This window comes from Chanos chanos, chromosome 4 (assembly GCF_902362185.1).
Source record: "Chanos chanos chromosome 4, fChaCha1.1, whole genome shotgun sequence".
Lineage (NCBI taxonomy): Eukaryota > Metazoa > Chordata > Actinopteri > Gonorynchiformes > Chanidae > Chanos > Chanos chanos.
In genome coordinates, this window is record NC_044498.1 from 32114901 (window position 1) to 32135781 (window position 20881).

Consider the following 20881-nt stretch of genomic DNA (forward strand, 5'->3'; position numbering starts at 1 on the left):
TATCTTGGGGAATGTAGCAGGTACCGTAACCTAGGATGTGAGGCTGCAAGAAAACTGCAAGTCCCAGAATTCTACACCAACTATGTCGAATGACACGTTCACGCGCCCGGCCTAGCACGTTGCGCGTGTGTACATGCTGTAAAGTAGAATTCTCTAAGCGCGTGCAGCTCCTTATTCCGCAAGTGTTTTGCATAGTTCAGTACCGCTGTGTGCTTCTACTCTGAAAGAAGTGTCGTCGAAACAATGGGTGAAGAGGTCGCTGCAATGTGCGAACTGCTCATTAAAGCTGTAAATGTAATGATGGACGCAGAATCTAGCCAACGATATCGCCTGGAGGCCCTAAAGGTACATTGTAATGTAGCAGAAAGCTAACCGGGTTGCTAAGTGAATAGCATATGGGTACATATTCTGCAAGCTGTCTAAATATTGTGTCTAGTCCTGAAAAACGTGTGAGAGCGGACGTGAAAAAGTCGTCAAGCAATAAACTACGCTAAGGTAGACGATGATTTGGCAAATGGGGTAGGGACAGTTTAAAGCTAGCTGTGCCGCTAGATGCTGTTTATTCCTCTCAGTTCTCCCTAACCACTGCATGGCAAGCTGATATTCTGTGTGTCTCCATGTGTAGTTCATTAGTTATTGTAATAGCATGTATCATCAGCGTACTCCGCTGTATGCCGGACCTAATGCAGGACATGTAGACCACTCGTTTTTTAGATTGCTATCAGTGAAATGCTGTTCCCGATTCTTTATGTTTTAGAAAATAACAAAATAAGCTATCGCTCTCTCTTTCAGTTTTGTGAAGAATTCAAGGAGAAATGTCCCTACTGTGTTCCTTGTGGCCTTCAGTTAGCAGAGAAGTCACAGCCAGCAGTGGTGAGACATTTTGGTCTCCAGATACTGGAGCATGTCATCAAGTGAGAACAACCGCTTTGTTTTTTTTGTTGTTGTTGTTGTTTTTAAATTTATTTATTTATTGTGTGCGTATGTTCATGTGAAACTGTAGCGTATGGCTGTCCATTTTTATTAATGGACCCCCATGTTTCTTGGAACAGGTTTCAATGGAACGAAATGCCACAGCAGGAGAAAATTCACTTAAAAAACTGCGCAATGGGATTGTTATCAAACGTAAGTGAAATAATACATTGTACACCACTGTGTGGTTCAGTACATCTACACTCACTGTTAAGATGTTCTAAGATACTGAATTTAAGTTCTCTCTTTATTTTTTCAGGGTACACACCCCATTTTGGAGGAGGAGACTCATATCAAAGACGTCCTGTCACGGATAGTGGTGGAAATGATTAAGAGAGAGTGGCCACAGCACTGGCCAGATATGCTCAAAGAGATGGAAGCACTCACAACACTAGGGGTGTGTGACACATTTTCCAATGCTCAGCTCAGTCTACAACACTGCCCAATTCATGCACCACATTCGTCATCATCATCATTACTATTATTATTATTAATATTAATGTTGTTTTTGTTTGCTGTTGTTTCCATTCTGCAACTTTAATCAGGTAAGACATGGGTTTGTTGGGATCTGTTGTTTGACTTGAAAGTTTCAAACACAGGAAGCCCAGACAGAGCTGGTGATGCTGATCCTGTTACGACTGGCGGAAGACGTCATCACGTTTCAGACGCTTCCCTCCCAGAGACGGCGAGACATTCAGCAGACGCTCACCCAGAACATGGACAGCATCTTCAGTTTCCTGCTTACCATCTTACAGCTGCACGTGGACGAGTATCGGAGACTGGTTAGTCTGCTCTAAAGCCAGGAATGTTACATTTGGCTAAGGAAGAATTTTTGTCATTATTTTGTTGTGCCCATTTTTAAAAGCTGAAGATATTAAAGAGAGATATATTTATGATTTAAATTTAGTTGTTTTTTTCCTTTGTTTATTGTTGTCATTCCTCAGAAAAGAATTGCTGGTCAAGAATTAGAGGTGAGTCTGAATCATTCAAAAACATTATAAATTTGAGTTCAGAGTTCTAAGTGTAAAGTTATTTAGTTTTTGATGACGTCTTACTTATGTTGATCCCAAATATAATCAACGATCAAAGCCTCTTTCTCCTTCCCTGTCACTCTCAGGCTAAAGCCCATTGTCGGGTGGGCGTGGCCACTCTGAACACCCTAGCGGGTTACATAGACTGGGTGGCACTGAGTCACATCACTAACGATAACTGTCGCCTGCTGGAGATCCTGTGTCTGCTCATGAGTGAGACGCAGCTCCAGCTGGAGGCGGCCGAGTGCCTTCTGATCGCCATCAGCAGGAAGGTGAGTGCCATATTTACAGCCTGCTCCTCTGGGACTCACACTGCACTGCCAACTTCCTGCCCCCATGCCTTCACACGGACGTCTAAGTAACGCTAAGTGTTTTCTACAGAATCTGGTAAACATTATTAATGAGAGACTTTTTTGTATAGCCATTATATGATATTAGTTGGAGTGGCCTTCTAAACCCCTCCCTGGTCATGCAACTTCATGCTTCGTAAAAATGACTTGGAATGTGGAAATTAAAAGTAGTGTTACATATTAGTATTGTGCCTGGCCTGTGTCACATGCTTTAAATAATGATAGTCAGTGAGAAGGCATTTGGGCTGTATGTGGGAGTATGCATGGTACTCTTCGGTGATGAAGGGTCTTACCATGTCATCGTGCTGCGTGGGTGTTTCCACAGGGAAAGCTGGAGGATCGGAAGCCGTTCATGGTGTTGTTTGATGACGTGGCCATGCACTACATCCTCTCAGCAGCCCAGTGAGTAACAAACCTGCCCCATCACACCAGCTTCCTTTATTCTTCTGACTGAAGTACTGGAGATGAGTTGGATTTGTCTGCTTTAGCTGATTGGATGGATCAGTGCTCTAGTCTTTCCGTCATGCATGTGTCTTTAAAAACTAAAGCGTTCTCACGGTTTCTCTGGGATCCAGGTCTGCAGATGGGGCAGCCATATGCAACTCCTTCACCTCATCACAGTGAGTACACCTACAGTTTGCACCGGGAAATAAAGATGACCACACATTTTCTTCTCTTTCATGTCAAAGAGCATTTAAAATCATATGGTATGGTTTACGAGTGGTTTTACCCGGTAAAGTTCTTCTCTGTTGTGTGAGTGACTGATTGCAATAATGCTGCAATACTGTTCCTGCTGTACCCAACACAGGGCGGGAGACGGCGTGGCAATCGTGGAGAGAAACTACACCTTCTTAAAGAGACTTTGCCAAGTGCTTTGTGCCCTTGGCAGTCAACTGTGCTCCCTTGTGGTGCGTTTGTCTCATTTTAACTAATATATTTACAGTTCTGAAATAAAGTAAAATGTAAAAATTTTTAATGAAGGGTATTGTTTTGCACTGAAGGGTTCTCAAGTGGAAGTGGAGGTGCCCAGTAACCTGAATAAATTCATGGAAGCATTCCTAGCCTTCACCACACACCCCAGTCAGGTACAACACATCACCCCCGCCCCCCCCCTCCACACCCCTTTTATGATCTGCTGTGTCATCTAGAATTTACTGTTTTCTCTGTCGTTATGGCTGCTGCAGTTTCTAAGGTCTTCCACCCAAATGACATGGGCAAGTTTGTTCAGACATGAAGTTTTGTCAAAAGATCCAGCCGTCGCCCAGATGACTGTGAAGTTTATGAAGGCTACTATGACCAACCTTGTGAAGGTAGCCCCAACCCGCCCCCCACCCAAAAACCCCTCACTGCACTAGTAATTCATGTATTTTGGCTGTATTTATTAAATCATATGTCATCTCTTTTTTGTTTGTTTGTTTGTTTTGCATTTTAAAAGACTGGGTTTCCCTCCAAGAGTGACAGTCCAAGCTGTGAATACTCACGTGTAGACTTTGATAGTGATGAGGATTTTAACTCCTTCTTCAACCGTAAGCCTCTTTTCTTCCCTCCTGTCAGATATGTGTGTTGTAGACTATGGTGAACTATATGTTTAAAGTGTTTCCATTTCTCATACCTGTTTATTAACACATATGAAGCTGACTGGCCAAAGTTAGACCAAATAACACTAATAGAATTTCAGAGGTGCTGTCTGTGGTCTCAGTGCTTTCAGCCTAGTCCAGTTGGTTTATATTTATGGTAAAGAAGGCAAAGATCCAGAGAAAGATTGAAAGACAAAGAGTGTCCAGTGGGGTTTGGGACATGGGCTAGAAGTCGCATCTCTTAAATTACACACAGATCTTCACTCTGAGGAGGTGTTATTTAAAAGACTGAAGCATTAACCGTGTGTGTGTTTGCCTTGTGTGTGTGTGTATGTATGTGTGTGTGTTTACACACAGCTTTCAGAGCTCAGCAGGGAGAGGTGGTGCGTAATGCCTGTCGGATTGCCCCTCAGGAGGCTTTCCAGCTCGCCGCTGAATGGCTCCAGTATCAGATTAACACACCCATAGACCCTGGGAACGCCACATGTGAGTAGGTTACACGTCCAATGCCGTTCACTGTTAAAAGGGAGTCAAAGCAGAGGTTCTGAATTCAGACATAACCTTTTAGAGAGACAGCGGCCATTGTTTTGAAAGTCTATTGATTGGTCATAAGGTAGTGGGCAGTAATCCATCGTAGTGAAACTTTTTTAAAGAGGTGAGTGCAGAGGTGACATTATTCTGGTGGAGGGGAGAGGTTTTTGAAAACGTCTGATTGGATCTCTGTGGCTTTGAGGAGGTTCATTAGAGCATGCTCTGTGAACACAGCTGTAGTCAAGGGAAGGTCCCAGCCAAGTCCGCTAAGGAAGTATGGTTCTGCATGACTGCACAAGGGTTTCCACCGTAGAAAGCCCCCGTTGGTGTTGTCTTTACCACTAGTATGTAACTGGAGTTTCACTTTAGACAAAAAGTGAAACTCCAGTTGCATGCTCTTTCCTTGTCTGAGAAACAGTCAGGCCTCCCTTTGTTTTAGATGTGAATTTTGGTGTAATGTAATGTAGGTATAATATAGCTGCATAGCTGTGCCATGTGGCTTTTTCCTCATCCGTAACAAATGTTCTGTGAATTTCTAATGTAAGTTTCTAACATTCATCCCTCCCCTTTCCTCCCTGTCTCTGTCTTTCCCTATCAGCGAAGACAGTGGAGGGCCTGTGTTCTATCCTGTCTCCCTCCGTACTGCAGTGGGATGCTATGACATTCTTTAATGAGACTGTAGTGGGCCAGCTCTTCAAAGTCCTGGAGACAGATGTATGTGTGAATGCTAAATGTTTTGGGTAACAATGGATTCCTAAATGAACTATTTGGGCTGGTCACAGATACACAAGAATTAAAGATCAGTTCTCCACAAGTCTGTAATGTTTTACCATTTATCTTTCCATGTAAGACATAAAAGAAAGACAGTGCTTTGGGCATTTATAAAAAATATAGACAACTGTAAATGAATATTCTCAGTTTACCTGCCATATATGGAAACTTATAGGATCATTATTCGCTCATAGAATTATGAACGCATGAGCAGTGTGTCTCAAGGGGTGACGGGCATTGAATCTTTCATTTCTCCTTCTTCTCCTTCAGAAATTGCCCATTGAACAGGGCATTGAGCTGCTCCAAACTGTTTTGAACTACGAGACCCGAGACCCACTCATCTTGTCCTGTGTCCTCTCCAACGTTTCTGCCCTCTTCCCCTTTGTCACACACAGACCTCACTTCCTGCCCCAGGTCTTCTACAAGGTCAGAATCTCGTTAAACTTTGATTATTTCCCTTATTACCACTGCGAGACCGTTTTAGCCTTCATTTCGAGTTTTCATAGATCACATGTTAATGAAGTCTGTTACACTTTCAGCTGTTTGCCGCCATCACATTTGAAGTGATAGAGGAAAGTAAGGTAAGATTTACTGAATGATCTCCAGCACGGCCACAAAATCATGGCAACACCAGCTCTGAAAACAAGACACAATGACTGAAATACCCGAGTATCACAATTACAAAAAGGCAGCTACACGAGCCAAGACACAATCAGTAGATTACAACTGTGATGTTGAGTACTTTAATATTTGAGGGGTTTTTTTTCCAGTAACGTGAGATTTCTAACAGAGTTAAAAAGAGACCAAATGAATCAGTGCCAGATCTGCAGGTGTGTGGGTCACAGAAGCTCTTGAAGTCTAAGCTCACACACAGAGCTGGATTGACTCCAAACCATAAAGGCCAAAATGACAGTGTCAAAAACGATCACAGAAAGTCATCTTTTTGACCCAGTTTCAGTAAAAACCTGCATGGTGTCAGCCTCACCAGTCTGGTACTAATGGTAGAGATGCCACTTAGAAACAGCTTGTATCCTTGGCCAGTGGGAAAACATGCATAATTTGGTATAAAGGACCAGAAATCTGGACTTCTCAGTGGTGCCTATCATGTTTTTTCCCCCCACTACATTTACATTGGGTATATGTTAGGAGAAAATCCAAGAAAGCCAGTGCCATACAGTGGTTGTGCTGAGTCCTTTCCTACCTTAGAAATGGTCCGATATCCCACTAGACATGAGTACGACCAAAGCTGTCATCAAGACACACGGTAGCCCAGTGCTCTCTTAGCTGCTAGATATGTGTATATTGTTTGGTGTTTTATTCATCCACTGTAGAGCACCATTTTATCATTATATATGTATGACTTTTTAATTACACAGATTCACAGAGTTTCTGTTCTGTACTGTACTAGGACTAAGGACTGTGTTTAAATGTCAATCTAAAATGTGTTTCCAGGCACCGAGGACAAGGGCGGTAAAAAACGTCCGACGACACGCCTGCTCTTCCATCATCAAGATGTGTCGAGATTACTCACAGTTCATCCTGGTATTTTACACCACTGTTCAAGAGGGCTTTTTTCCCCCCAGTGTACTTACTCATGCCATATGTAGCTTACTTCATTTCTGAATTAAATTTTTCTGATTGCTGTTCGGTCCATTGAGCTGGCCCTCTCACACAGGGCTCTTAACTAGGCCAGTTCCCTTACCATCATGCCACTACAGACCCCACTGGGCTTGATAAAGCACGCATCATAATTTAGGCTTCAACATACTCTTCAGGTTTATTTTGATAGAGTTAAGGTTATAACAGTGCGTGTTTGCTTGTTCTGTAGCCGTATTTCGACATGTTCTACGACCACGTGAAGAAGCTGTTCTCCAACGAGCTGCTGCTGACTCAGATGGAGAAGTGTGCTCTGATGGAAGCTCTGGTCCTCATCAGTAACCAGTTTAAGGACTTTAACAAGCAGAAGGCCTTTCTGGAGGAGCTCCTGGCCCCTGTGTCCGCACGCTGGCTGTCTGAGGAGATCAGAAAGTACGTGGACTTACAGGACTGACCCGTTAATACTCTCTGATTCTGCCTTTGTGTGACTGACAAAGAAGCCCTACTTTTCTCTGTCCTTATAATTCTTTTTTAATGAAGTATGAATTTGTGCCTAAAAGGGAATGTGGTTTGAAGTCTGGTGTTCTGATTGAGTGACTGACTGATGTATTGCTTGGCTGACAGTGTTCTGTGGGATCCTGTCGCTTTCCTGACGTATGTTGGCGCTGATCAAGTGATGGATGACTCGGCCACAGAGGACCAGTTTGGCATCAACAGATCACGGGTAAATTCACCTTATCCCCGGCAGCATTCAACCGGATAGACTTGTCCATCCTTCTGGTTCTGTGTTCAGTTCTGTGAAGTGACCGGATTGATACACAGGACATGTCATGAATGGCTTGTAAATGGCCGCTTTGACTGCTAAAAGCTTGTTAACTATTGATCAGAGCGTTTACTTGGCCGTATGTGGTTTTGTCATTTTAGATCAGTTTTTGTGTGTATACTATAATGGGCGTGGTGAAGCGAGCGCGCTGGCCAGCGGATCTGGAGGAGGCCAAGGCAGGAGGCTTTGTGGTGGGTTACACCCCGACAGGAACCCCCATCTTCAGGAACCCCTGTGCCTCACAGGTTCTGGCCATGCTCCCCAACCTGTTAGCTGTGATAAGGTGGGTGAAGTTATGCTACTGACGCTATTAATGTTTCAGACAGGCTAATATTTGTACTGAGACATCAACCACAAAAGTTCATTTGTAGGTCTGTGGTTACAGGACTCAGAACACCCTGTTCCTGCCGGAGAACATGGCTCGACTCAGCGAGACCTTCACCAGGGCGTACGACTTGATGGATGTGGAGAAAAATCTGGTCCTGGGTGAGCTCTCCTGCCCTATTCAAACTTTATTCAAACAGGGATTATGTATGATAACGAGTCACAAACCACCCTTCACTGTAAAAATGAGCTCAGACTGTGAGTGTCTGTGTGAAATATCTTTGATCCTGTTTCCTGCAGGTCTGCCCCAGCCTGTGCTGGACATATACGACGCCCCTGTTTATAAAACCACACTGGAGCGGATGCAGGGTTTCTTCTGTGCTCTCTATGATAACTGGTGAGACTCACTATATGTCAGTTTAGTCCATCTTGCCTTTTCAGTTTAGTCTGTTTTAGTCATTTCGCCATTTTTATACAGTCATTCGTCTACGAAACTCTGTAACTCTCATGCCTGTTTTTCGCTTTGTATGCTGTCTCCTCTGGTCTAGTTTCCATATGCTTGGACAGGCTGGGCCCTCCCTGATGCAGGACTTCTACACCATAGAGGGTTTGGCGGAGCAGCTGGTTGGTTCTGCCCTCATCCACCTGGACAGTGTCCCTGACCACAGACTCCGCCCCATGCTCCATATCCTTCAGCACAGACCACCCTCCATCTACAGCAAGACAGTCAACCATTACGTTTATGAAACATGTAATTTTGTCGTTCATCAAAGTCAGAGCTGTTACCTCATAGCATTGTTATTCTGCTCTGATCCTTGTTGTTATTTATATTTACATTTATTTGTTTAGCAGAGACTTTTATCCAAAGTGACTTCCAAATTGAGGTAAATACACGGCAAGCATGTAGCCATTAAGGAACTGGCTGTGTTTTTTGTTTTTTTTTTCTCATGGGAAAGCTATGGGTGGGTCCTCAGCTGTTTGTGATTATGTGTGACTGAACATCACATCACATTGGTTTACCTTAACACACCAGTGTTTACGAGTGTTCATGAAACAGCTGGTTCTGTACTGTCCACCGGAATACTACGACAGCCTGCTCTGTCCCCTCCTGGGGCCTCTGTTTGCCTACATTCTGCAGGTAAACTCTCCCGTTTATCACCTCACTTACAAACCCCAAGGCTTTGAGAGCACTTCTCTGTGCATTTCTTTAAGAGCAGAGTATGTAATGTGCTTACATGTGTCTCCTGACAGCCAAGCACCCGCAAAGCAAAATTTAAGCTTCTTTATTTAAATACACAAACCTGTTTAAGCAGCCGTGCCAATGGGGGGATGTAACATGAATGTTTTATGAGACTTTAGTCAAATGCTGACATTATGATTGGCAGTTTGTGATTCTGACAGTTATTTTTCTGTCTTGGTTCAGAGACTGAACGTTAAGTGGCAGATCATTAACCAGAGGAGTAGTCTGTGGTAAGAGCCATCAGAAGCTAAACACTGTGTGTGTGTGTGTGTGTGTGTGTGTGTGTGTGTGTGTGTGTGAGCTCATCTGACTCTACTTACGTCATTCTGTCTTTTTTTCGTGTGCGACTAATATTTTTAGAATCCGTATTAGGGAATAACACGCTTTCTGGCTGTCTGCGTGTGTGTGTGTACACGTGTGTGTGTGTGTGTGTGTGTGTGTGTGTGCGTGCGCGGACATGTCTAGTGGATCAGAAGAGGAGGAGACTTGTGAGGAGAACCAGGTGACTCAGGAGATGCTGGAGGAGCAGATGGTGCGTCTGGTGACACGTGAGGTCCTGGATTTGCTCAGTACGTCCCTCCGAACACTCGACATGACTCCTGCTGGTTTAACTCTGAATGATCCTGTTTTGTCTGGGAATGATGCACTCTCAGAAGATCTTAAATGTACAAGTTGTGAATTGTCTTTGCCTTTTTTTTTTCTTTTTAAATAGCTGTGACATGTATTGTGAAAAAGGTGCCAGAGCCTGCAGCCAATAAAGAGGAGATTGATGGTGAGTGTATGAAACCAACATCTGATTGTGCTGTCGTGTCATCTAACCCACTCTCACATCTCTCACTGTTTTCATTAAGCATCATTTCACTGAGCTAATCTGTGTTCACATATAGCTTGCATTAACATAACATTTTCAGTCTGTCAGTGGTACTTGTGTTCTGGTCCAGTTGGTCTGTGGATGATAGGGATCATGTCTGATGGTGTGGTCTTTACAGGAGACGGAGAAATGATGACTGACTCTTCGCAGGGAGTCACTCCCTCTTACTCTTCAGAGGAGCTTACAGAGCTAGGAAAGAGCCTACTCAAACATGAGGTGATGTGAACACAGCGTTGTAGGCCAGTGCCTGTTTGTGTGGAGATGACGGCTCTTTTATTCTGCAGCCTTTGGGAGCATTTAAACGCCATTTTAATGTTTTCTGCGCAATTTCTAATGTTTTCTTTACCTTACAGGACATTTATATGACCCTTCTCACCATCTCATTTAACGGCTTGTCCTGGAAAGACACCAGCATCTGCCAGAGAACAGCCTCCCTGGTCTGCTGGACCTTACTAAGACAAGTTAGTACCTTCAAATGCTGCTTTCTCAGACCGGAGCACTGAACATATTCATGTACTGAATGGAGATCATTTTCAATTCAAAATAAGAGAGTTTCCCTGGACTAGACTTTGTTCACAAACTGGCCCTAAATCTGCCTGTAGGCCCACTCCATAGATACCCCTCTAGCCTTATCTCTGATACTGTGAGTAGCTCAGAGTTGTGCATCTAATGATCATACACTGAACCGCTCCCCTGAGCCAACATGGGTACACAAAATACACTGATATTTACATTAATAATTGAAAACATTCAATATTTTGAAACTCAGAATTTGTCTTCAGGTGTATTGAGCCGAAACTTTAAAGTATAAGACAGCACTCTTGGACACTCCAATTTTCAGATGAGGTGGCAATTTCTACTTCTCTTGACAACAGTGAATACTTTTTAATTGTTAAAAATCTACTTGATTTTTAATCATTGGGGATTACTCTCCTGTTGCCATCATCATCATCATTATTATTATTATTACTATCACAAGTACTACTACTATTACATTGAGATCTTGAATTCAACACTGATTTGTTTTTTGTGTACAGATGTAGAACAGAGTAATCCACAGTGAAATTAACAATTCAGTTAAAGAATTCTCTTCATGCTTTGGTCACCCTCTCCCCTCACAGCTGTGATCTTCTCAGTCTTTACTTGAAGTATATTCTTTCTGTCTGTATGCTACAACTCTTCCCAAAATGCTCTTCTCACCCCCACCCATCTCATTTGTGCAGGTGGTCGGGGGTAGCCTGCTCCCTGAGGCAGTGACGTGGCTGTACACCAGTGTGCTGAAGGGTCTACAGATGCACGGGCAGCACGAAGGGTGCAACGCGGCCCTGACCCAGCTTGCCTTTCTTATCTACGAGGCCTTGGTGAGTGAGAACCTGACACACATACACACACACACACACACCAAGTCAGAAACACCAGGTACAGAAGAGTGTGCCACACACTCTTTATCATGACCCAACGTTTGAAGGCTCAAAAGGAAAACCTCGCAAACACGCTTGCATTGAGAATATTTATTATTCTGTGTCATAGTGGTAATGCTTAGAAGTACTTCTGTGTTCAAAACATGTTTGAGAACCAGAGCTTGAACTGAGAAGAGAAAACAAATTAAAGATTTTTGTTGTTGATTTTCTGTTTCGCTTGCTTTTTGTCTACACTGCTAATAATACTTAAGTAGGAGCAGAAGTCATTGACCCAGCACCAGGGTTAAAAGACATGTCGTAAAGACCCCAAGAGTAGACATGGTACTTGGAAGTTGTACATTTTTTTTTGTTTTGGTTTGGTTTGGTTTTTTTATGCTGACCAGTTTAAGTTTTGTAACTAATGCTGATTTCCTTCTTTCTCGCTTCTGTAACTTCCCTCCAAAGAGACCTCGTTATGTTGAGTTACGAGCTGTCATGACTCAGATACCCAACATCCAGTTAGAGGCACTTGATCAGTTTGACCAGAAGATCCTTAATCCTGCAGCACAAAAGATTGGGGATAAAAAGAGAAAGGACCTATTCAGAAAGCTCATCGCAGGCACAGTCGGGGTAAGGCACAACATGTCCTCTAGAGGGCGCACTCTGCCTTTATTGTTTGCTTCTCATTTTAGCAGTGCAGCTGATGCAGTAACATAATAGTTAATAGACTGGTAATTCATGACTAGTTATTTCTTGGAGTGATGATGGATGATTGACAGATATGACTGCTACTCTGCCCTGAGGTGTTCCTATGTTTTATTTATTTATTTTATTTTATTTATTTATTTTTTTTAACTATTCAGAAACCCCTAGGACAGCAGTTTAAAAAGGAAGTCCACATCCGAAACCTCCCTTCCCTCTTTAAGAAGGGCAAGCCGGACACGAAAGACATTCTGGACAAGTGCGAGAATACTGGTCTTGCATCACTCTTCACTCCACAGCAGGACAACAGCTAAAAGACAAAGAACACACACACACACACACACAAAAGCAGGCAGCTTCACAGACTCTACAGTCCCAACCTAACTTCATCATAACTTTGCTCATGTCAAATGGGGGCACTGTGCTAAGAGAGTGTGTGTGTGCCTCAGTCTAGTGCAGGTGGATCATGATGGCTTAACACCTTAACCAGCACATCCTTAGACTGGAAATGGTACTGCTCAGAACCGGACTGTGTGGCCTGTCCTGGGGCTAAACGCCACGGGGGATGTGCCAAACAAAAGACTGTGTCGTGTGCCACAAAACACTTTCTACAGGGACACAAGAAAGAGGTCTAAAGAGAGATGAATTCAAATTCAGATCTTCAGATGTTTGCGAATACAAAAATAATTAGTGATAGGAAATGAAAAAAAACCTGCAGGAAATGAAAGATCAGTTGGCGTGGGAATTCTTTAGCTCTCAGTAGTTGAGGTTGCCATGCCGACTCATCAGTGTGACCTCTGTGTGAGCTGTGTAGCCACCATCATGAGAAAAACCAGCGCAACATTCCATTTCAGTTCTTCTCACCCAGTCATTGGGCATTACTCTCATGTTGCCCTCATCATCGTGTTATTATAATTATTATTATTGTTATTATTATTATTATTATTATTATTACTACTACTACAAGTACTACTATTATTACACTGAGGTCGTGAATTCAACACTAATTTGTTTTTATGTGTACAGGAGGAAATATATGTAAAAAATTGCTGTGCTGTTTATATTTTGCTGTTTTTAAATAAATGTAGACATGGTCACTTAAAACAATTTTTAGTAATTAAGCTGTGAAAATGAAGAAAATTTGTGAAAATGAGGTCAGACGAAAGGTTAGTAGGTGTGTGACAATAATGTCTATCCATATCATTACAGAACATAAACATTATGTTAGCAGGACTTGTCAAAAAAACTTGGTTTTAATCTATGATGCCATCTATCCATCCTATTGTAAGGTGTAGTCAGTATTCGCCTACCAAAATGAAAACATAGATGTCATTTCCGAAGCCAAGACTAGTACTGTCTCATAGCTGCTTCGGAAAATTTGGAAATTGTTCCCTATCACCAAAACACTGCTCATACGATCATAATTCGTTCTGCCAAAACCCAGGTAAAGTTAAAGATACGGCTTGTGAAAGGCGACATTAAAATACATTCGAGAATATCTCGACTGCTATTAAACCACACTAATCAGCAGGCAAATTTGTGTCTGATTGCGCTTTGTTTTTATGAGGGGTTTACATATGTTTAATGCCACAGGTGGTCGTTCAACTACATTTTTGAAGTTGAGCTTGGACTCACACGGCAACAGGACGGCTCCAGGTGTAGATTCTTCTCCCTTTATAAATTGATCCTGACCTCAGTCTTGTAATTAAAGCATTAATTTTAATTGGAAGCGAAACTATCTGTTAAGCTGAATTAATCGAGAAACTAAACATCAGTGAGCAAAAGAACCCGAGCAGGCTTCAACACGCTGTACTCCCTTCTCAAAGGAAGGATCCACCGTGCCGTAGTGCAGCTCAGCGCTATCAAGTTTATTGATTTGGTCTTTGAACATTCAGTCCCAAAGACATGATAATTGTTACATTCTGCTTAGTGTCCAATTCTGTCAATTAGCCGCGATTTCCCTCAAGCAACGGTCCGTTGTTCTGGCTGAACTCATCCTGTTGTGAATGTGTTGCCCGTTTTTTTTTTTTTTCGTTTTTTTTTTAATTCCATTGCGATTTCGTGGTGACTTACATCCTTTGGGAAGGGTGTTTAATACCCACTCCGTTTCAAAGAATTTAGGAGATATCTTATCATCCCTGGTGTTATAAAGTTTAGATGTATAACATCTGAATGCGAAATCTCTTCGTGAAACTGTTAGTATCCTGATGTGAACTGCAAGGCGTTGAAGATATACTCAAATGCGATGATGTGATTCTGCACATGGTAGCGAGTTTATGCTATATCTGATGACCACCAGGTGTCGGTGTATATCACTCACTTTTTATGTCTATGTACGTAATCAGATAAGAATCAAATATTTGAATCTATGAAGATGTGTAGCACATCGGCAGAGGATAATATAATATTTTATGTTTAGAACTCGTGGATAAATCATTTTATGAACAGTGTAAGAGACACAAATATGTTCAATTTCAGCAATAAGCCTGTGGTCATGGGATGGACTCCATCTTCATTGTAAGATGAAGGGTTTGTTTATTATTACTGAAGTGTCGGATTTCTTCGTTCATTAGTAACTGGTGTGTCTGGTAAACCGGCCGGCTACGGTAGCATGTAGTGATTAGACCTACAGGAGGCCCTTATTTGATGATGTAGTCCACAAAGGTAAAAATGCTGAATTTACAAAATATGTGTTTTACAAAATAAACCAAACACTACACGTCTGCTTCCATGACATTTAGTCCTTTTATTGATAAAAACCACAAGATATGAGATTTAGTATTTTTCTAGGGTATAACGAAATTCATAGTTTGAACTATTCAAAGTAGAGCTCTTTTTGCCTCTTTAACCAGTGTATTAATTTTGTCATACATGTAAATGCCTTAGTTTTTTGTATGTATAAAAATGTATGTGTATGTGAAGTTTTTATAGGGCAGGGGAAACGCACTTTACATGTTCTTAAAGGCTTTAACATGGCAGCAACGGATTGGCCCAATTCCGAAAGTACCATGTCCAGAGGAGTCAAATAAACCTGTATAAGACCAGAGGTGGAAAGAGTAAATATACTCTTGCTTAAAATAAAAATACTCTAAGTAAGGTTAAAAATCCTTTCTGAAAAAATGTTTAAGAGTAGAATAGTCACTCATTTACAATTTACAAAAACGGTTGACAGTTTAATTCTGCCTAGAGTTCTTTTTTTTTTCTAGCAGGAGTACTTCTACTTTTACTTTTCCACCCCTGTTTGAGACATAGTTTCTAATATCCTTTTTCCTCTAAAAATGAGTGGGCGTAATGGGGGCACTTTTCTCGCGAAAGATAATACGATTTTATTTCTTATGACGTTACTTCTTGGATGTTTTGAACGGTCAAACTGGGATTTCATGCTGCGAATTTATAAAAACGTATGCTTCACACTGCAAACACAGAAATTTCAGGTTTTCATTTGTTTAAGTTATAAATTATTATTGTGATGCAATGATAACACTGTGTATGATCAAGTATAGACTTGTGGGGTTTTTCACGAGTTATGGATATGATGAATATTATTTCCAGTTAAAGAGTTCATACACAATGGACAACTATTAACAGTTTCCATCTGAATTATAAGTCAAATATTGATGAAATCCAGTATTGCATCCAGTATTTTAGTTAAAAACTTCACACTGAATGAAACTAAGTGAAGAAATCTAGTGTTTTGTACGTGAAATCGGGCCTGTTTTGTATTGTTCTCGGTGGAGGTACCTGACGTGACAGCTCTCTTGCATATCTGAATTGTGTATATGATTAGCTAATTGCGATTTGTATCGTTCGGGTTAGGCTTGCATAGGGGTCTGCAGGATCAAAGTGTATTTAAACCCGGACAGGGCTGTGGGAGCTGTCCGCAGGGACACATTTTAAATGTTATTAAAGATCTGTTTTTTCTGGGGGGTGTGCATTTTACAGGCGTTATTCCAGCGTGTCGTCCATAAGAAGCAGTAATGATAGTTTCACAGGCGCGATTTCAGTGTGTCGTGCATAAGAAGCAGTAATAGTTCCCTCAGTAATGGGTGGGCCTTCAAACTGAACGGGCTTAATGAATATTCCAGTTCATCTTAATACAAATGCCTTTCTGTACAGTGGCAGGTTATGTAGACACATCTTATAGCATATTTGTAACGGAAGGTCGAGATTATTGAAGAAAATAAATAAACAGAACTGTACAACCGGTAAGAGGGCCATCATGTATCTTTACTAGTCTTTGCCCGACAGACCACCATGCACTTTTCTATGTAATTTTGCCCTTTGAAAGCAGCTGCTTAAATTGATTTGTAAAAGGGGGTGTATTATCGCTGTAGTTTCCTTGCTTGTTTAGTTTCGGTATAAAGAATCAAAAGTCCATTTGCCCTTTACACCAAGCGCCACCCCCCCTCCCCTCCCCTCCCTGTGGCCATAGCGGGGGCGTGCCTGCCAGCGCCGCCAAGCATTTACCACAAAGGATTACAGGCTTTTTCAGATTACCTCACCAGGACGAGAAGCTGCAGTTGACCCCCTTTCACTCAAAACTAGCAAACACAGTGTTCACTGTTCAACTACCAAACTACACAGTTCATACCATTTCATGCCAATGTAACTACAATGTAACCTTGTAACTACAGTACTTTTAAATATTCTTATCTGAACTCCATACCCTGACTCGATCTTACAGTCCATTTCATGACTTCACTGCATGAATTTTTCATGCACAGACTCACAGATAGACTGCAACACCTCAGTGCTGCCACTAAACCTTTTTTTTGTCTTTTTTTTTATAATATTATGCAGGATTGTGGTTGTTTTTTGTTGTGGTTTGTTTGTGTTTTTTGTTTCTTTTTTTAGGGGACTTTTTATTTAACCATGGAGCAGTATATTTGAATTCCACTGACAGTTTTGTTTAGTCTTTCAGTGACACTGCCATAACAAAAAGAAACTGAAGGTAGAGTCTCCCTTGCATTGCTTAACACCATCTATCATCTATGAGAGAAAATGGCTACCTTTCACTGAACGCATCCACTCACTGACACCTTGTTTTGACCGCAATGCCTCTTGTATGTCATTAAAGAGGGTGAGGAAAGCAGGAGAGAAAATCTTGTTCGTTTGGTTTGTTTGTTCTCTTTCACCAGCAGTGCGGTGTCGTTAACAATCACAGGGCTGTGGCTCTTTTGTTTGGGAGAGAAGTCGGAATAATGGCACTCTGTCCATCACTCTGAGCCTCCTCTTCCTCCTCTGCCTTAGCCTCCTCTTCCTCATCCTCCTCCCCCTGCTCCCCGCACAGCAGGTGTCCATCCTGTCTCCTACTGTCTAACCACTGACTTGTCTCTGGTCACTCCAGACACGCTACGGCCGAGGAGCAGTACACGCCCACTCAGACAGGCAGCTCATTCGTCTGTTTGAACCAGTTTTTTTCCACTTCCAAACTTACTTGACTTTAGCTTCATCTTCGAAATCGTTCTCTAATATTGAGCTTTACGTTTTGTTAGCTGTTTTTTTTTTTTTAGTTGTGTGTGTGTGTGTGTGTGTGTGTGTGTGTGTGTGTGTGTGCGTGCGTGCGCGTGCGTGTGTGTGTGTAAATACTTCCTTTGATAATTTTGGAGAAATTGCACAAAATAAAATCAAGTTTTTCTCCCTATTTTGTTTCTTAAATTTAGTCATGAAAATCGAGTAATTAGCAAGCTAACCGTTTATTGAATTTCAGAGCAGTCATATATAGCAAACATACAATCTTAGTGTGTCAGTTACAGCTCATTGAGTTCCAGTTATAGGGAACTGGTATGGTAGCCATCTGAATGATAGCCTTTTGTCCTAGTGTCTCTAACTACCACTGTCTTCATTAAATGTAACACGCCTGAGAATGACCTGGCTCCTGCAGATGAAACAGGGCTAGGGAGGGACATGTGCAGGAGGCAGTGTCATTTCGGATGGTTCTTTTGGGAGTATTACACAGCCACGAGAATGCCATGTGCTTCTCTTATCGACATAAACCCCAACTTATCCACCCCGACCCCCGCTGTTGGCTTTGCCCCTGTATCTTTTGGCCTGGGCAACAGATGGTGGGGTTTGTGTCCACTCTCTTTTTGTTGTTCACTCAAAGCCTTTTTTACCCAGCTTACCCTCCATGGGCTTTGTCATTAGCGGGGTGCAGTCAGGTGTCCTAACGCTTCTGTTTGAGTGCGAGAAGCTGGTTTGCCAGCCCATTGCGTGCCACGGACTGCAAACTTGCCTATCGCGTACGCAGCCCAAATCCCCAAACCCCTACCCCCCCCTCCCAACCTTCCTTTCTGCCTCATCCCCCTTCTACTTTGAATCACCCCCCTCTTACAGTCCCAATTTTTTTTCCACCCTCGTCCCCTCAGCCCCTCCCTGCCCCGCCCCTTTTCTCATCAAACAGCTTCTGCCAAGCCCCCTCATCCTGTTGTTTTCCATGCATGTGAGGTTTGTTGATCATCTAGGTCTGTAGTCACTTGAGCTGAGTGGCTTGACTGATGTTGGGTTGACTGTGGCGTAAAGTCAGTCTGTGTTATGAGGCTGGAGACTCGCTTCTCCACAGGAACCTTTACTGTGACTTTTAAGGGGTGATTGTATATGCAGACAGTGATTATAGGACTGAGTCTACATACCTGTAGAGTTAACAGTACAGATTATCATCTCAGTGCTGCTGAACACACTCTACCAGACTCTGTTCTGTATGAGCGCTTACTAACTAATGTCTCTACCATGCTTAGATTTAACTCTTTTTTTTTTTTGGTCTTGTGTTTTCTACGCTCTGTTGTAATCTACCTCTGTTGCTCCGAAAATGCTATTTGATGAGTGTGCAGTTTTAGTTATTGTGAGTCATTGTGACTTTTCGGCATTATTGATGTGATTTCTGGAACACAGAGGGCAGGGTGTTCAATGTGTCTTTACACACGCACACACAGACACACACAGACACACACACACACACACGTGCATGCGCAATGCTGTGTCGTTTGATCTCCCACTTCCTGTTTTGATTATTTTGTGTGCGTGTATGTGTGTGTGTGTCTGTAATATCACTCTAAAACCAGGGGTTTCCTAGCAATAAGGATCAAGGTGGGGGCGGTGGTGGGGGGTGCGGGGATCAATATGGCCAGTGTAGCTTGTAGGCAGCAGAATAAGAGAATGACTTATATGAGGACAGCCAGACCCTGAATCAGCTGGGATTTGCACTGAGGGGAAAACTGATGGAGAGACCAAGGAGAAGAGGAAGAGGAATAGGAGAGGTGAAAATGTCGAACTGATGCTGATTCTGACGAGAGGATTTTCTGGTTCTCTCTGTCCCACCTACTTTCCTTCTCTCTCTCTCTCTCTCTCTCTCTCTCTCTCTCTCTCTCTCTCTCTCTCCTCATCCTACCCATGCTCTCTAAGTGACTGCCCAGGACAGTAGTATTGCCCAGCTAAAGTGTTTTGAGGCATGAGACAGTAACACAGATTCACACAGGCACAGTCTCACAGTGTGCCTACTGCTGACCAGCACTAACATATGTCTGTCGTTCCCCCACAGTAATGAGACTGTTTTGATATTAACATATGGGGGGGGGGGACGCTGCTAGAGAGGGTGGGGAGAGGAAGAGAGAGAGAGAAAAGAGAGGGAGGGATAGACAGATGAGGGAAGAGATCGTAGAGTGTGTGTGTGTGTTTTTGCAGTCACCCCACCTCCTCTCTCCCCGTATGAAGGAGGACCAGTCTTAGGGCCGAGGGGGCGGTTCCCTGCCCCCGTGGGCACACACACATGCACGCACACACAGGACAGCAGCAACAGGACCCCCTTGTTCAGGCGACAGTCTTTCTGAGGAGTGCCAGACGGGCTCACCACCTGCAGGTGTCCCACCCAGCGAGCACACGCTGACAGACAGACAGATTCTCTAAGAGGTACTCCACCTTTTTCTCTGCTTCTCTCCTCCACTAGCGGGGAATCCCTCTCTTTTAGCATGTCTACTCTAGGCTTTGCTACTGCTGCTGCTGCTACTGGTGCTGTGTTTACATGCTTTCATTTCTGCTCTTCTCTTACCCTGTCTGAAGAAAAGTAGGGTGAAAATATAATACTGTGCTTTGCAGTAAATACAACTGCTGCTTCCTCTGTGTGTCAGCGTTTTGTAGCATTTGACGTTGTTTTTTTCTTTTTTTTTGCGTTAATTATAAATCAGACAGAATTGACTTTTACATTCGCCAATGTAAGTGTCTGCTCGCGGTCCAGGCAAAGCCCTGTGTCTGCTTCACTTTACCGCTTTACAAACCCGTTTGTGTTTAATAGTGAAAGGGGGTTCGACAGATCTGGCCCGTTACGCCATATCTCACTGTTTGTCAGGGTTACCTCAGCAGACCTGCACATTGAATATTCATGCTTTTGGTCACCAGCCTTTTATCAACCTGCTATCTTACGGCTTTCTTTTCTTCTTTTTCTTCTTTTTTTTTGAGTAGAGATATGTTTAATGAATGTGGATTAAATATTCATAGTGCTACGGCATTTGTTACGATTGCATTTTACACATCATTCGTGTAAAAAATGCAGGAGATAAGGTGATGACGGAGGTTTTACCTGAACAAATTCTTTTGGCCCATACTTTATCAGGCACAGTTGATTTTAATGTCAAGTAATTTGTTAATGCTGAGGAAATACTTCTGCTAGGTTACATTCATTAAATAGTGAGAAGTGTAGA

At 42.6% G+C, this 20881-nt stretch overlaps 1 protein-coding gene across 1 annotated transcript; it reads left to right on the forward strand.

Annotated features, from left to right (window-relative positions):
* The first annotated feature begins 192 nt into the window (after window positions 1-192).
* Window positions 193-13020, forward strand: xpo5 (exportin 5). The gene is made up of 32 exons (XM_030771573.1): window positions 193-345; window positions 793-914; window positions 1053-1125; window positions 1232-1369; window positions 1572-1754; window positions 1917-1943; window positions 2090-2275; window positions 2679-2755; window positions 3162-3261; window positions 3355-3438; window positions 3538-3663; window positions 3789-3879; window positions 4288-4416; window positions 5060-5175; window positions 5503-5658; window positions 5772-5813; window positions 6685-6774; window positions 7061-7260; window positions 7453-7552; window positions 7753-7934; window positions 8037-8137; window positions 8276-8372; window positions 8524-8660; window positions 9016-9113; window positions 9399-9445; window positions 9681-9784; window positions 9928-9987; window positions 10205-10302; window positions 10440-10547; window positions 11310-11447; window positions 11952-12116; window positions 12350-13020. Exons 1-32 carry the CDS (start codon window positions 244-246, stop codon window positions 12500-12502), a joined length of 3630 nt encoding a protein of 1209 aa, XP_030627433.1. The 5' UTR covers window positions 193-243; the 3' UTR covers window positions 12503-13020.
* Window positions 13021-20881: the final 7861 nt, after the last annotated feature.

Excerpts from the sequence above, each read along its gene's own strand:
- xpo5 (XM_030771573.1), top strand. The coding sequence starts at position 244 with ATGGGTGAAGAGGTCGCTGCAATGTGCGAACTGCTCATTAAAGCTGTA. Across the intron at positions 3,880-4,287 it reads TTTTAACTCCTTCTTCAACC|CTTTCAGAGCTCAGCAGGGA; the intron begins GTAAGCCTCTTT and ends GTTTACACACAG. Across the intron at positions 7,261-7,452 it reads CTGTCTGAGGAGATCAGAAA|TGTTCTGTGGGATCCTGTCG; the intron begins GTACGTGGACTT and ends CTTGGCTGACAG.